General features: G+C 50.0%; 1 protein-coding gene across 1 annotated transcript; it reads left to right on the forward strand.

The window, feature by feature from the left end:
* The first annotated feature begins 4,506 nt into the window (after positions 1 to 4,506).
* C7H1orf52 (chromosome 7 C1orf52 homolog) lies at positions 4,507 to 8,543 on the forward strand. Its single transcript, XM_044301578.1, has 3 exons — positions 4,507 to 4,776; positions 6,223 to 6,427; positions 7,973 to 8,543. Exons 1-3 carry the CDS (start codon positions 4,540 to 4,542, stop codon positions 8,017 to 8,019), a joined length of 489 nt encoding a protein of 162 aa, XP_044157513.1. The 5' UTR covers positions 4,507 to 4,539; the 3' UTR covers positions 8,020 to 8,543.
* Positions 8,544 to 13,781: the final 5,238 nt, after the last annotated feature.

Here is a 13,781-nt window from a genome sequence, read left to right on the forward strand (position 1 = left end):
TAGCGGCCATCTAGCAACCCATGTCCTCAGCGCTATACACAAAATCCCGGTGACAGGTTCCCTTTAAGTTGTCACCGTGATTTTGTAGTAAAAAGATCACAGAGAGGCACGGAGCGTTATCAGTCATGTCAATGCTCCGTGTCTCTGCTGTCCGGAGCGGGGCTTGGCTCTCATTCACGCTGCGGATGACACGCGCGGGATCCGCGTGTGTGAAACAGCCCTTAAGCCCCTTTCACACGAGCGAGTTTTCCGCGCGGGTGCAATGCGGGAGGTGAACGCATTGCACCCGCACTGAATCCGGACCCATTCACTTCAATGGGGCTGTGTAGATGAGCGTTGTTTTTCACGCATTAGTTCTGCGTTTGCGTGAAAATCGCAGCATGTTCTATATTCTGCATTTTTCACGCAGCCCTGGCCCCATAGAAGAGAATGGGGCTGCGTGAAAAACGCATTGCATCCGCAAGCAAGTGCGGGTGCGATGCGTTTTTCACTGATGGTTGCTAAGAGATGTTGTTTGTAAACCTTCAGTTTTTTATCACGCGCGTGAAAAACGCATCAAAACGCATTGCACCCGTGCGGAAAAAACTGAACAACTAAACGCAATCGCAGACAAAACTGACTGAAGTTTCTTGCAAAATAGTGCGAGTTTCACTGAACGCATCCGGACCTAATCCGTCACGCTCGTCTGAATGGGGCCTTACTCTCTTCCATGTGTCCCTTCCACTGCTGTTTAGCACGCAGCAGGGTCAGATGAAAGGGAGTCACATATGACTGCAGGATCCAACTGCACCCAGCTGCGCACCCCCTCTAAAAGGTCAAGTGCAAATTGAATCAACTTTGCGAGTAGTTTGAGTAAAAATGACCTGCCGTTTTGTGTGCACAGCTCCTGTGAAGACTTCTGCGTCTCCATAGTTACAGACTACGAGCAAACCCCATGTACAGTCTGATCCTGCATCCTCTCTCTGCAGCTTACAGACAGATGGAAATGGGGCAGATGAAAGGAAGCGTCCTCTGACTGCAGGATCGGCCGGGCGAAGGGTTTGTTTGTGGCTTGTAACCACGGAGACATATTAATATGCGTAGGAGCTGCATACAGTAAGACAGCTCTAAATCAAGATGGTTGCAAAGTCGCTATCATTTTTCTGTAGGAGGGTGTGCAGTTTGTGTTTTACTGCGAGGTGTGAACGAGCCCTTGGAGACGCTTCCGAGCAATGAAACCACTTGGTTGATATCTGTGCACATTTAATATTTTCTTTCACTTAAACAAAAGACTGTTCACATTTGGGTCCAGAATATATAATAAAACCGCTACATGTGTTAAGAATCCGATGTTTTACCTTGTGTTCCAGGTAGTAATGTGGCAGGAGGAGACGCGCGCTGCCTCTGGCCTCCATGATGTCGTCATCGAAACACTTCACACCTTGTTAAAAAAAATTATAATCAGAACCGAGTTAGGCCTCAGTCACACGTCAGTGATTGGTCAGTGATTTCTATCAGTGATTGTGAGCCAAAACCAGGTGCGGCTCTAAACACAGAACAGGTGCAGATCTCTCCCTTATACCTTATGTCTGCGGAGGCTCCAAAACTGGTTTAGGCTCAAAATCACTGACTGAACACTGACGTGTGAGTGAGGCATTACTGTGAAGGCTGAGATGTCCCTGAGAGGGGAGGACGCCCGGGTGACCCGCTGATGGACATAACGAGCCACCCCGCCCATATTTTCTAGTAACAAGAAGGGCAGCGGCGATGACAGAGCGGTTCCGGTTCTGGCGGACCGATTACTTATAATTTGTTACGTTCATCGCGCGGTTTAAATGTTCAGTTACCGTTACCATACAGGTTGCTGCTGGTGGTGACCGCAGGTGAATATCAGCCGCAGATTTCTCACACAGCGTATGGAGGAGAGGGCAGGACTGGCAGCAGGGCACGCTCTAGCAGGCACTTTATATATGGGTACTGTATGGTCAGCAGTGTTATGGGGGCACTCTGATAAGAACTCGTCACCCTCTGGCTGGCACCGTTTACAGGGAATTCTGTGGCTGACGCTGCTTTTGGCCGTCCTCTGTCTGGCACTCTTTATGGGGGAGACCTCAGGCTTGTCATGTTTAAGGGGGCACACTCTGACTACCACAGCTTATGGGGGCACACTCTGACTACCACAGCTTATGGGGGCACACTCTGACTACCACTATTTATGGGGGCACAGTCTGACTACCACAGCTTATGGGGGCACAGTCTGACTACCACAGCTTATGGGGGCACAGTCTGACTACCACTATTTATGGGGGCACAGTCTGACTACCACAGCTTATGGGGGCACAGTCTGACTACCACTATTTATGGGGGCACAGTCTGACTACCACAGCTTATGGGGGCACAGTCTGACTACCACTATTTATGGGGGCACACTCTGACTACCACAGCTTATGGGGGCACACTCTGACTACCACTATTTATGGGGGCACACTCTGACTACCACAGCTTATGGGGGCACACTCTGACTACCACAGCTTATGGGGGCACACTCTGACTACCACAGCTTATGGGGGCACAGTCTGACTACCACAGCTTATGGGGGCACAGTCTGACTACCACAGCTTATGGGGGCACAGTCTGACTACCACAGCTTATGGGGGCACAGTCTGACTACCACAGCTTATGGGGGCACAGTCTGACTACCACTATTTATGGGGCCAATTTCTGACTTCCACTGTTTATGGGGGCACGCTCTATCACTGTTTATGGGGACACTCTGACACCTATTGTTTATGGGGGAATTTCCTGATTGGCACTTTTTATAGGTGCATTTTCTGGCTTGTGTTTTTTATGATGGCAATGAGACTGGCACTGTTTTTTATGGGGGTACTCTGGCCGGCACTCTTTATGGAGGCACCTATGGCTGGCACTCTTTATGGAGGCACCTATGGCTGGCACTCTTTATGGGGCCCCCTCTGGCCGCCACTCTTTATGAAGGGGCACTCTTTATGGGGCCCCCTCTGGCTGGCACTCTTTATGGGGCCCCCTCTGGCTGGCACTCTTTATGGGGCCCCCTCTGGCTGGCACTCTTTATGGGGCCCCCTCTGGCTGGCACTCTTTATGGGGCCCCCTCTGGCTGGCACTCTTTATGGGGCCCCCTCTGGCTGGCACTCTTTATGGGGCCCCCTCTGGCTGGCACTCTTTATGGGGCCCCCTCTGGCTGGCACTCTTATGGGGCCCCCTCTGGCTGGCACTCTTTATGGGGCCCCCTCTGGCTGGCACTCTTTATGGGGCCCCCTCTGGCTGGCACTCTTTATGGGGCCCCCTCTGGCTGGCACTCTTTATGGGGCCCCCTCTGGCTGGCACTCTTTATGGGGCCCCCTCTGGCTGGCACTCTTTATGGGGCCCCCTCTGGCTGGCACTCTTTATGGGGCCCCCTCTGGCTGGCACTCTTTATGGGGCCCCCTCTGGCTGGCACTCTTTATGGGGCCCCCTCTGGCTGGCACTCTTTATGGGGCCCCCTCTGGCTGGCACTCTTTATGGGGCCCCCTCTGGCTGGCACTCTTTATGGGGCCCCCTCTGGCTGGCACTCTTTATGGGGCCCCCTCTGGCTGGCACTCTTTATGGGGCCCCCTCTGGCTGGCACTCTTTATGGGGCCCCCTCTGGCTGGCACTCTTTATGGGGCCCCCTCTGGCTGGCACTCTTTATGGGGCCCCCTCTGGCTGGCACTCTTTATGGGGCCCCCTCTGGCTGGCACTCTTTATGGGGCCCCCTCTGGCTGGCACTCTTTATGGGGCCCCCTCTGGCTGGCACTCTTTATGGGGCCCCCTCTGGCTGGCACTCTTTATGGGGCCCCCTCTGGCTGGCACTCTTTATGGGGCCCCCTCTGGCTGGCACTCTTTATGGGGCCCCCTCTGGCTGGCACTCTTTATGGGGCCCCCTCTGGCTGGCACTCTTATGGGGCCCCCTCTGGCTGGCACTCTTTATGGGGCCCCCTCTGGCTGGCACTCTTATGGGGCCCCCTCTGGCTGGCACTCTTTATGGGGCCCCCTCTGGCTGGCACTCTTTATGGGGCCCCCTCTGGCTGGCACTCTTATGGGGCCCCCTCTGGCTGGCACTCTTTATGGGGCCCCCTCTGGCTGGCACTCTTTATGGGGCCCCCTCTGGCTGGCACTCTTTATGGGGCCCCCTCTGGCTGGCACTCTTTATGGGGCCCCCTCTGGCTGGCACTCCTAATGGGGCGCCCTCTGGCTTTCAGTCTTTGTGGAGGCACTCTTTATGGGCACCCTCTTTATGGGGGGCACTCTCTGGTGGGCAGTATTTATGGGGGTATTCTCTGGCGCGCAGTTTTTATAGGGGCACTCTTTATGAGGGTATTTTATTACTGGCACTCTAAGGGGGTATTCCAGGACGGACACTATAGGGGCACTCTCCTTGAAGATCACATTCTTAGAAGTAACTGACTGTCTGGCGCCTACATCTCAGTAAATGTCGCTCCTCCACTTGTGACCACAGAGCCGCCGGAAGTGGCTGTTTCCCGGGACGCCATTAGAGGCTGCACCATGGCGGAGGAGGACAAGGATCCTCTCAGCTACTTCGCCGCTTATGGCAGCTCCAGCTCGGACAGCAGCGAGGAGGAGGCCGAGGAGGTGAAGGCGGCGGTGAAGAGGCCTCTGTCCGCCCAGAAGCTGCCGGGCCCGGACGAGCTCTTCCAGACCGTCACCCGGCCCTCCTTCCTCAGCGCCCCCACCACCAAGGCGATCGACTGGGAGAAGCGCCTGGTGCGGCCCCCCGAGGAGGTAATACCGCCGGCAGTCAGGAGGAGGCGCTGCGGGAGCCCTGGAGCTGGGAATAGGGGGTCTCTGTGAAACTACAACTCCCAGCATGCTCCAGTCATTTCTACGGAAGTTCTACTGTGCATGCTGGGAGTTGTAGTTTCACAGCAGCTGAAGGTTGCAGACCTCTGTCTTATCTGTATAATAACAGTGCTTTCATTCACTGACAGCAACCTTCAACCTTCATTCACCCGCTCCCCCCCGCTCCGGATTGTCGGATACTGACGGCCAGTCCTGAGGGTTGGTCGTCAATGTTTAACACCCCCTTAAGGAGTTTTTTTTTATATTTTTTGATACAGCGCCACTCTTGTCCAGTGGTGGTGCCCGGTATTGCAACTCATCCCGAGAGCCTTTTGGATATGGGGGTCATTACTTATGAATCTACACCAGTTGGCGTAAAAAAGCCAATTTTTATTTTTAGGGCTGGTTTGTGACAATATCTGCGAATGTTTAGCGTTTCCAGGCGCCCCAACAATTTTTCCAAAGAGTGGCTGGGAGGACGCAGGCGGAACCATTCTGGCCCATCTCAGAAAACTGGTGCAAATGACGCCAGAAATCTGCTCGAGGACGGCAGAAGACGCCGCGGGTTATATTGAGAGGCGCGCGTCTGTTAGAGGGGCTGTCCTCTTTGACAGGATATGATAGGTGCAGGGCTCTAAAAGGCACCATAGAAGTGAATGGGGCTTCAGTGAAAAACGCATTGCGTCCGGGTGTGCTGTGTTTTTCACGGATGGTTGCTAGTGAAAAACGCATAAAAACGCATTGCCCCGCGGGTCCCTTCTATGTGACTGCCGGAAATTGCCGAGCTAGTGCTTGCCTATTTTCACAACTCCCATAGAAATGTATGGAGGGTAGCGGCGCAGGCGCGGCTCTCCGCTCTTCAGGGGTCCCCTTTTGGAGATTGGTGAGGGTCCCAGAGGCCCGCTCCTATCTGACATTGGTGGCAAATCCTAGCGATATGGCACCAATGTCTCAGATGAATCAACCCCTTTAATAGATGGTCCGGCTCTTCCGCCAGCGAGTTTTTTTTTTTTACTAGGATTGGTATGTGGAACGCTGGTCTTTAGTTAATGACCCCCAATGTGTTTTAGTGCCGTTTTTAGTGGTGTTGAAGCGATGGCGTTTTCTGTCTCCCGCCCCCCCCCCCCCCCCCCCCCACAGGGCCAAAAAATAAATTAATTCAAACGTTTTTTTATTTTAGCAGGTTTGTATGAGAAGGAAGCTTAAAGTGGTTTGTTATAGCAGCGCCCCCCTCCCCATCATCCCAATCACCAGAATAAGGATCCAGAGCCCTTCACTCCCCCTTATTTTTAGTTGCTGCCCCCCGGATCGAGGTTTCCGGGGCTCGTTGACATTTTATTAGCTTTTTTAGGGGATATTAACAATTCCTCTGTTTTTCTTTCTGCGCAGCCGCCTCGAGAATTCAAAGTGTGGAAGACTAATGCGGTCCCCCCTCCCGAGTCCTACAAGGTGGAGGAGAAGAAAGGTCCCCCTCCGGAGCTGGACATGGCAATAAAGTGGTCCAGTATGTACCAAGACAACGGCGATGATGCCCCCCAGCAAGTCAACAAAGCCAAGTTCCTGCCGGATGAAGAAGCGGAGGTCGTCCCTTCTGGTAAGAGACCGTATGGATCCGAATCAGGGCTCGCGCACAGGGCCGTAGTTTTGGTCTGCATTTTTTGCGGATCGGATGCGGACCAATTCATCTCAACGGGGACGCAAAAGTGTTCTGTCCACATCCGTAAGTCCGTTCCACGGCCCCGCAAGAAAATGGAACATGTCCTATTCTTGTGTGTTTTGCGGACAAGGACAGGACATTTCTGCAGAATTAATAAAAATGGCGGCATGCACTCAGTATCTGTATTTTGGGCTGTGCACTTGAGCCCTTTGTAATAAACCTCCAGCACCAGACAAGTGCTCTGACTGGTTTTCACTTGTATGGCCCCGCAGACCTCTTATCTGCTCCATGTCTGAGTGGAGTTACGGTATGTTCACAGGCGGTATTACCTTATCCTACATGAACCTGTGACCACTGCGGCTAAAGGGACTTCTCTACTATGCACCATAATATCTGACCAGGAGGTCCCCCGAATCTCCATGTGACCGGAGTGGTGGTGTGCATGCGTGGTCACCGCTCCATTCACTTCTGTTGGACTGCCAGTGATGGCGCTGTGCTTTATCCCCAGCAGGGCTGGTTACACAGGCATGACTCCGCTCCAGTCACACGGAGATTCGGGGACCTCCTGGGGTAATGGTGAACTGAATAGGAGCCCAATGAGCACTGTTGGACTTTGTGATCACATGATTGCGGCATGGCAGAACCCCTGGGTGTTAGCCGATCCAGGTCAGATCTGCCAGTGACGGTTGTCACCACATGCCCCCGCTTGCCTGTGTATCTGGGGCGGCTACGGATGCCACAGTGACAGCGGAAAGCAGCCAAATAAATTCTAAAGAGTGAATGTCCCCCAGAGGAATTTTTACGGAATTCACACATTGCCCGTGCCAATCCAAACCTGTCGCCACAGCCGCCCACTTCACCTGAGACTACACATATTGGGGAGCTCTACATAGACTGACGTTAGCTAGCGTAAGAGGCGCCAAATTTACTAAGAGGTCCATTCAGGCCACTTCAGAAATGTAACGCTTCTTTTGGTAGTCCCTGGCCCGGAAATCTAATTACGGCAGCTGTGAGCCTGCAGAGACGTGTCATGTAGCGGACACTAGTTTTTGGCATAAGCTATAGTGAATTTGTCCACCGACTTTGTCCTCTTTGCTAAGACCTGCTCGCTTTTTTGAAAAAAAAACAAAAAAAAAACGGAGAAATGCAAAACATTAGAATTTTGCCAAATCTGGCAAAATTTGCAGAAAACTAGCAAAAAGTGAAGAACAAATTTCCACCGTTATGTATCAAACCCCATTCTATCACTTTATTTTAGTAGAATGAAGCGGTAGTGGTAGAGTCAGTCCACCGTTCCATTCACATCTATGGGGCAGGCATTGGAAGCGCGCCATCAGGACCATAGAAATCAATGGAGCAACATTCAGGACTCTGGGATTCTTCATTCTTGGGATCACAAGATCGTGGGATCCCCGAGAGAGAATTTTCATCGGAAGTTAGTTGCGGAGCCTCCCTGATTTCCATTCCTTTTCTTTTTTTCAGAGGACGACCAGGACGAGTCGCCTTCTACTAAGAAGCGCAAAGTGTGACCGACCACTGCAACACTGACCAGGACGCCGGCATTGAAGGGGCGGCCATGAGAAGAGTCTCCCACAGCCATCCTGCCATCAGATGACCTCCATAGCTGAATGTGTAAGCCGGTGGTCTCCAGCCTGTGGCAAAACTACAACTCCTACCATTTTCTGACATGTCAGGAGTTGTAGCTTTGCAGCGGGCCGGAGACTGTTGGTGTAGATCTGTCATGCATCAGTATTTGCCTGTTTAAGCACAACGTCTTGGCTGCAGTACTTCTATCTTAGGACCGTGGGTGTGGTATACGGTGCTAGTCTTGGTGAATGTAATGAGCCGTAAGGACCTGCCGCTGCCGCGTGGCAATACATGTGTTTTTACTGTAGGAACCAGTGATTATAATGCAGCTCGGTTCTGCCACTCGTCTGCATTGTGTTAGAAACCTTTTATAAAGGAGTGCGTCTCACAGTAAGTTATTGTACGGGTTCTGCAGAGCGCTTGATTTATGTACATAGAAGACTGGAAATAAATCTGCTTTTTGTAAGTTGGTCGTCTTCTCTGACGGAAATAGCCGAGTGAGCAGTGAATGGAGAGGGACCAGAAAGTGACCAGAGAGCAGCTGCGCAAGCGCAGTCACGGCCCCATTCGCCGCTATGGGAGTGCTGGAAGTAGCCTAACCAGCTATTTTTGGAACTCGCATAGCTGTGAATGGAGGTGGGCCACACAGGCACCGCTGCTCTCCATTCACTTCAAGGGCCCTTATCTGATACTGATGGCTTATCCTAGCGATATGCCATTCAAGCCTGAGAGGAGCTTACCCCTTTTAAGTGTACTGAGGGCGGGCCCAAGCCAAGCACACTTGCTCCTCCTCCTTCCTCTGCCAGCCCCTCCCCCTTCTTGATTGTCAAAGCCAGGCAAGAGGACTATGCAGAAACCTGACCCTCTCAATCAATAAGGAGAGGGAGGGTCTGGCAGGAGGAGGAAGGGCCCACTCTCCGTGCACGTAACTGCTCGTTTGCATATGGATTAAAAGTACTATATCTACCGAGTGAAGCAACGGTAAGTGAAAGGTGTTACATTCAGCCGAGCTAGCCCTACAAAGCACCGTGCCTGGCGTAACAGTGAATCCGCTTTAGGCCCCTTTCAGACGAGCGCCCCACTGAAATGAATGGAACTGGTTTTCAGTCGCAGAAAACTCTGCAACAAAATCTGCAGCGTGTGGAAAGAGCCGGACCGGACCTTAGTACCTGGAACGGCTTGGTGAGAAGCAGGTGAGTGCTTTTTAATGTAAGGCTACGTTCACACTCGCGTTTGGTGTGGATCCGTCATGGCTCTGCACAGACGGATCCGCTCGGAGAATACAACCGCCTGCATCCGTTCAGAACGGATCCGTTTGTGTTATCTGTAACATAGCCAAGACGGATCCGTATTGAACACCATTAAAAGTCAATGGGGGGCGGATCCGTTTTCTATTGTGCCAGATTGTGTCATAGAAAACGGATCCGTCCCCATTGACTTACATTGTGTGAGAGAACTGATCCATTTGGCTCAGTTTCGTCAGACAGACACCAAAACGCTGCAAGCAGCAGAATGGAGACGGAACGGAGGCAAACTGAGGCATTCTGAGCGGATCCTTTTCCATTCAGAATGCAAACTGATCCGTTTTGGACCGCTTGTGAGAGCCCTGAACGGATCTCACAAACGGAAACCAAAACACGAGTGTGAAAGTAGCCTTAACTGAAGCGCTGTCCGAGGCATTGGTAAAACTGTAGAAGCTGGCCAGCCTCTTTGAGGTAATTGGTAATATTATGTTAAGTGTTGTCAAAACTATAAATTACCTAGCAGGACGCGGCTTCGCACGGGTATATTTCATCTATTTAATTTAATGTTTGTGTGTGTCGTTAAAAGATATCGACAGTATCCCCCATAACAGTGACCGCCCCTTCTTTCCAGGTAGCGAGGGATGTATATACCAAGTTTCGTTTTTGACTGATCGCGGAACATACATACACACACTCACACATATATACGTCCTTCTATACAGTGTTGCCCATAATAATTCAGACCCCAGGCAAGTTTTGACTTAAAGTAAGTAAGTTATAATTTGCCAGGAGTATTTATAATTATGGAAGTAGCCAAAAGAAAGAACAGATAGTTCTGCAAAAAAAAAGGGTCCTAAAATATTTCTAAAGCTAGGTGCACCAAATTTTGGTGCAATCTGGGACAACCTCTAGGTACACTCTCTTTAGTAAATGTGGGCCACCTTCTGTGGTATCTGTATTTGTTCAGTAGATACAGTATTTGATACTAATCAGAACTGTAAGAATCATACATAATGATTAAAATTGTATTTATCCTATCAGAAGAAAAAACTGCACTACCTCATTGTCCAGCCGGAGGGCAGTAGAAGCCTAACTGGTAGATCAGATCTGTGTCGGTGACCTTAAATTGATATAATACTGTAAACGCTTACACAGAACTGCTGTGTATTATATGTGTCCACCAGATGGCAGCATTTCCTTAGAACAGCCCTCCCCATCGTCCCATATAGTGGCTGCAATTTATCCACCACTATAATGTAGCTTCATTTTTGACTCGTGGAAATTACATTTCTATGCTTAACGTTAATATCAAAGTTCTAAAAAAAATAATATGTAGGACATAGCTATCCAGGAAGAAGTCCTTCCTTTACATTTTGCATTCCTTTTTTTTAATCAATTTCTGTCTCAAAAAGAAACAGAACTAAAATTTGCATTTTTTTATATTTTAATTTTTTTATAAAGCAATCTATGGATTTTTTTTTTTTTTTTTAAAGAAAACCTGTCATCAACTGTATGCTGACCTCACTGAGGGCAGCATATAATAGTGACAGAAATGCTGATTTCAGTAGTGTCACTCAAGAGCCTAAAAGTCAGTGGTTGCCGAGAATCAGCATCATAATCATTGCAGCCCAGGCCTTGAAAAGAGTCACGGCCACCTGAGAAGAGTCCTGGTTATTCCTAATCTCCTGCTCTCCCCGACCATCTGCTGATGATTGGCAGTTCTCTCCTAGAGAGAAAGAGAAAACTAGGTAGAAGACGGTCAGTTATCAGCAGGGAGAGCAGGAAGTCATGAATAACCAGGATTCTTCTCCGGTGGCCAGGACTCTTTTCCAGGCCCAGTCTACAATGATTGTGATGTTGGTTCTCGGCAACCACTTACTTTTAAATGACAGACCGCTGAAATCAACTCCCCTGTCTCTACTTTATAATGCCGTTAGTATGGGCCGCATAAAGTTGATGACAGGTTCCCTTTAAAATCGTATATCAGTTCCCCAACAATAACATCACTATCCACAGAGTTGGGACCTGCACTGAACACGAGCACATAGAAGCGTCATTTAAGCTTTTACGGTGAGGGGGATTTGTTTGAAGCGGTGGATTGATGCAGCGCCTTACAGCTGTATGTGAGATGAGCAATCCCTACTGTTCCCATATATCCAAATGAGGTGCAGCACTCAGGACCTGGTCATCAAGGGGAAGGAGGTTGAGGATTCCCTTTTCTTGTGGTCATGGAGGTGCAAGACCATTCTGAAAAGACTCAGCACACGGGTTACAAGATTAAAAAAAACCTGATCAGATACGTTACTGAAGCTCAGCTGGTAGAGGCTTAAAATTGGGCAGCCGTTTGGGAGGACACAAACCGTGCAATAAATCTTGAAATTATTGCTGCAGCAGTCAGAATTTGGTGTAGACTCCATGGACCCTGTTACGGACAGGGGTTGTGAAACCACTGTGCCAGTCGACGGATTTGGCTAGGGCAGGCATGTCCAAACTGCGGCCCTCCAGCTGTTGCAAAACTACAACTCCCAGCATGCCCTAATAGCTGTAAGCTATCCAGGCATGCTGGGAGTTGTAGTTTTGCAACAGCTGGAGGGCCGCAGTTTGGACATGCCTGGGCTAGGGGTTAAATCTAAGGGTGTTCTCCTGGTGGCTCCCTAGTATTCGCCCTGTAAGCCCTGAACAAGGATCTGGACTTCGCTGTGACTGTGAAACAGTCCAAAGGACTGGCAATACAGGGTGAGTATCCAGGAATCAGGCAGAAGTCAGTACACAGGCAGAAAAAACAGATTATCGCACATGTGCGGGATCCAGCAAGCTAGAAAGACCTATTGTTCAGCCACCACTCCAAAGGGAGAGGTGCCTTAAATACTCACAGAACCCATCGGCTGGTGCAGGTTGTGTATGGGTGCACTGGCCCTTCAAGGCCTGGGGAATAAATGCATGCCCTGGGGAACAAAAGAAGAGATCTAGCAGCTAGGCTGAGGACTGTAGCATGGGACACAAGACCTTCTCTCTGCTGGAGGACAGAGAAAGACGCAGAGCACCACCATGACAGGCCCATCCTGACGTGTCATTGGTTCTGGCTGGTGATGGTTGTAGAAGGTTTAACTACCTGTGTACTGTTTCTGTCCATGTGCATCCCTTTGTGGCCACAATCTACCCATATGTTTATGGTTACTCCCATCGAATAGTGCAACATATCCCAAAGACAATGGCATCTCAAGGTGGTGACATTGTTATTTCAGTAGTCGCAAGGTCCTTTTTTTTCATAGGAAACATTGCCATAAATTGCATACAGAGACCAGTGAGTGGCTGCAGAGTCCCAGCCTGACACCATCAAATCAGCTTCTGGTTGTTTTCAGCTCCTTGTGGGAACCATGACCTGAAGAACCCAGGCTGTTCTGTGGGAAAAGAGGGTGAAAGTCCTACTCGTAAGCAGAAATGTAGACCTAAAATGTGGTCATTGCTGGTTTTGTGATTATTTGGATGACCCAGCTCATGCTGTGGACTGCATGTCCCGCCAGTGGCCAGTACAACACAAGGGGCTTCTATGTCCTGGAAGTGAAATCAGCCCTTTTTCAATTTGCTGCCAGGACACATGACTAAGATGTAATGGAAATTTTTTAATGTAACTTTTGGTAATTGGAAGACTACGTGCAATGTGCCACGAGGTTCTAATCAAATCATTAGGAGCATGCTGATGTCTGCGTCTGCAGACCACATCACTTCGTTACACCTAATCCAATGAATGGCCAAACAAGCTATCCTCTTGTGAAGAACCATAAAACGCTGATGAGATTCTGCTCTTCGCCGTTGAGTTAAATGAAAGACACATTGTCCTAGTCTTCTGATCAGACTGCTCTACAACCTGGACTCATGCAACGCCTACCAGTATGAGTACAGTAAAGGCTCCCATACCAAAACGTTGGGTTCGGCCAACAAACCAATTTTTTTGGAGAGAATCTGACTCTCCAAAAGATGAGCTCAGGGGAGAGAAGGATCGGGCAAAGTGAAGTTTTTCACCTAAACCTTTTGGTCTGCTAGGAGATGAGCTGCCATCAGAGATGTCCGTCAATGGGCAACACAAACGACAACATTCAAACTGAACGTGTGATCCCCTGGGGATCTCTGTCTTCGACACAGAAATGGGCCCTAATGATCTCCAACAGAAGACAACCCTATTGGGATGCTAGGGTTGTAGTTTGGCAACAGCTACAAAGCCGTGGTTGTAGGCCACGGCTGTCAGTCTTAGATGACTAACTTCAATCTACCATCTATGGTGGCTTTAGGCTGTAGAGGATTAGAAAAGCGTGGATGATTGTTTTCAAAAACAGGGCCGCACCTGTCCAGAGGTTGGGGGCCATTAATGCAGTTCAGTCCTAGTCACTGCAGTAGCTGACAAAACCCATGGGCAGGTGTGGCGCTGTTTGTGTAAGAAAGCAGCCATGTTTTTATCATCC

Source organism: Bufo gargarizans, chromosome 7 (genome assembly GCF_014858855.1).
Source record: "Bufo gargarizans isolate SCDJY-AF-19 chromosome 7, ASM1485885v1, whole genome shotgun sequence".
NCBI lineage: Eukaryota > Metazoa > Chordata > Amphibia > Anura > Bufonidae > Bufo > Bufo gargarizans.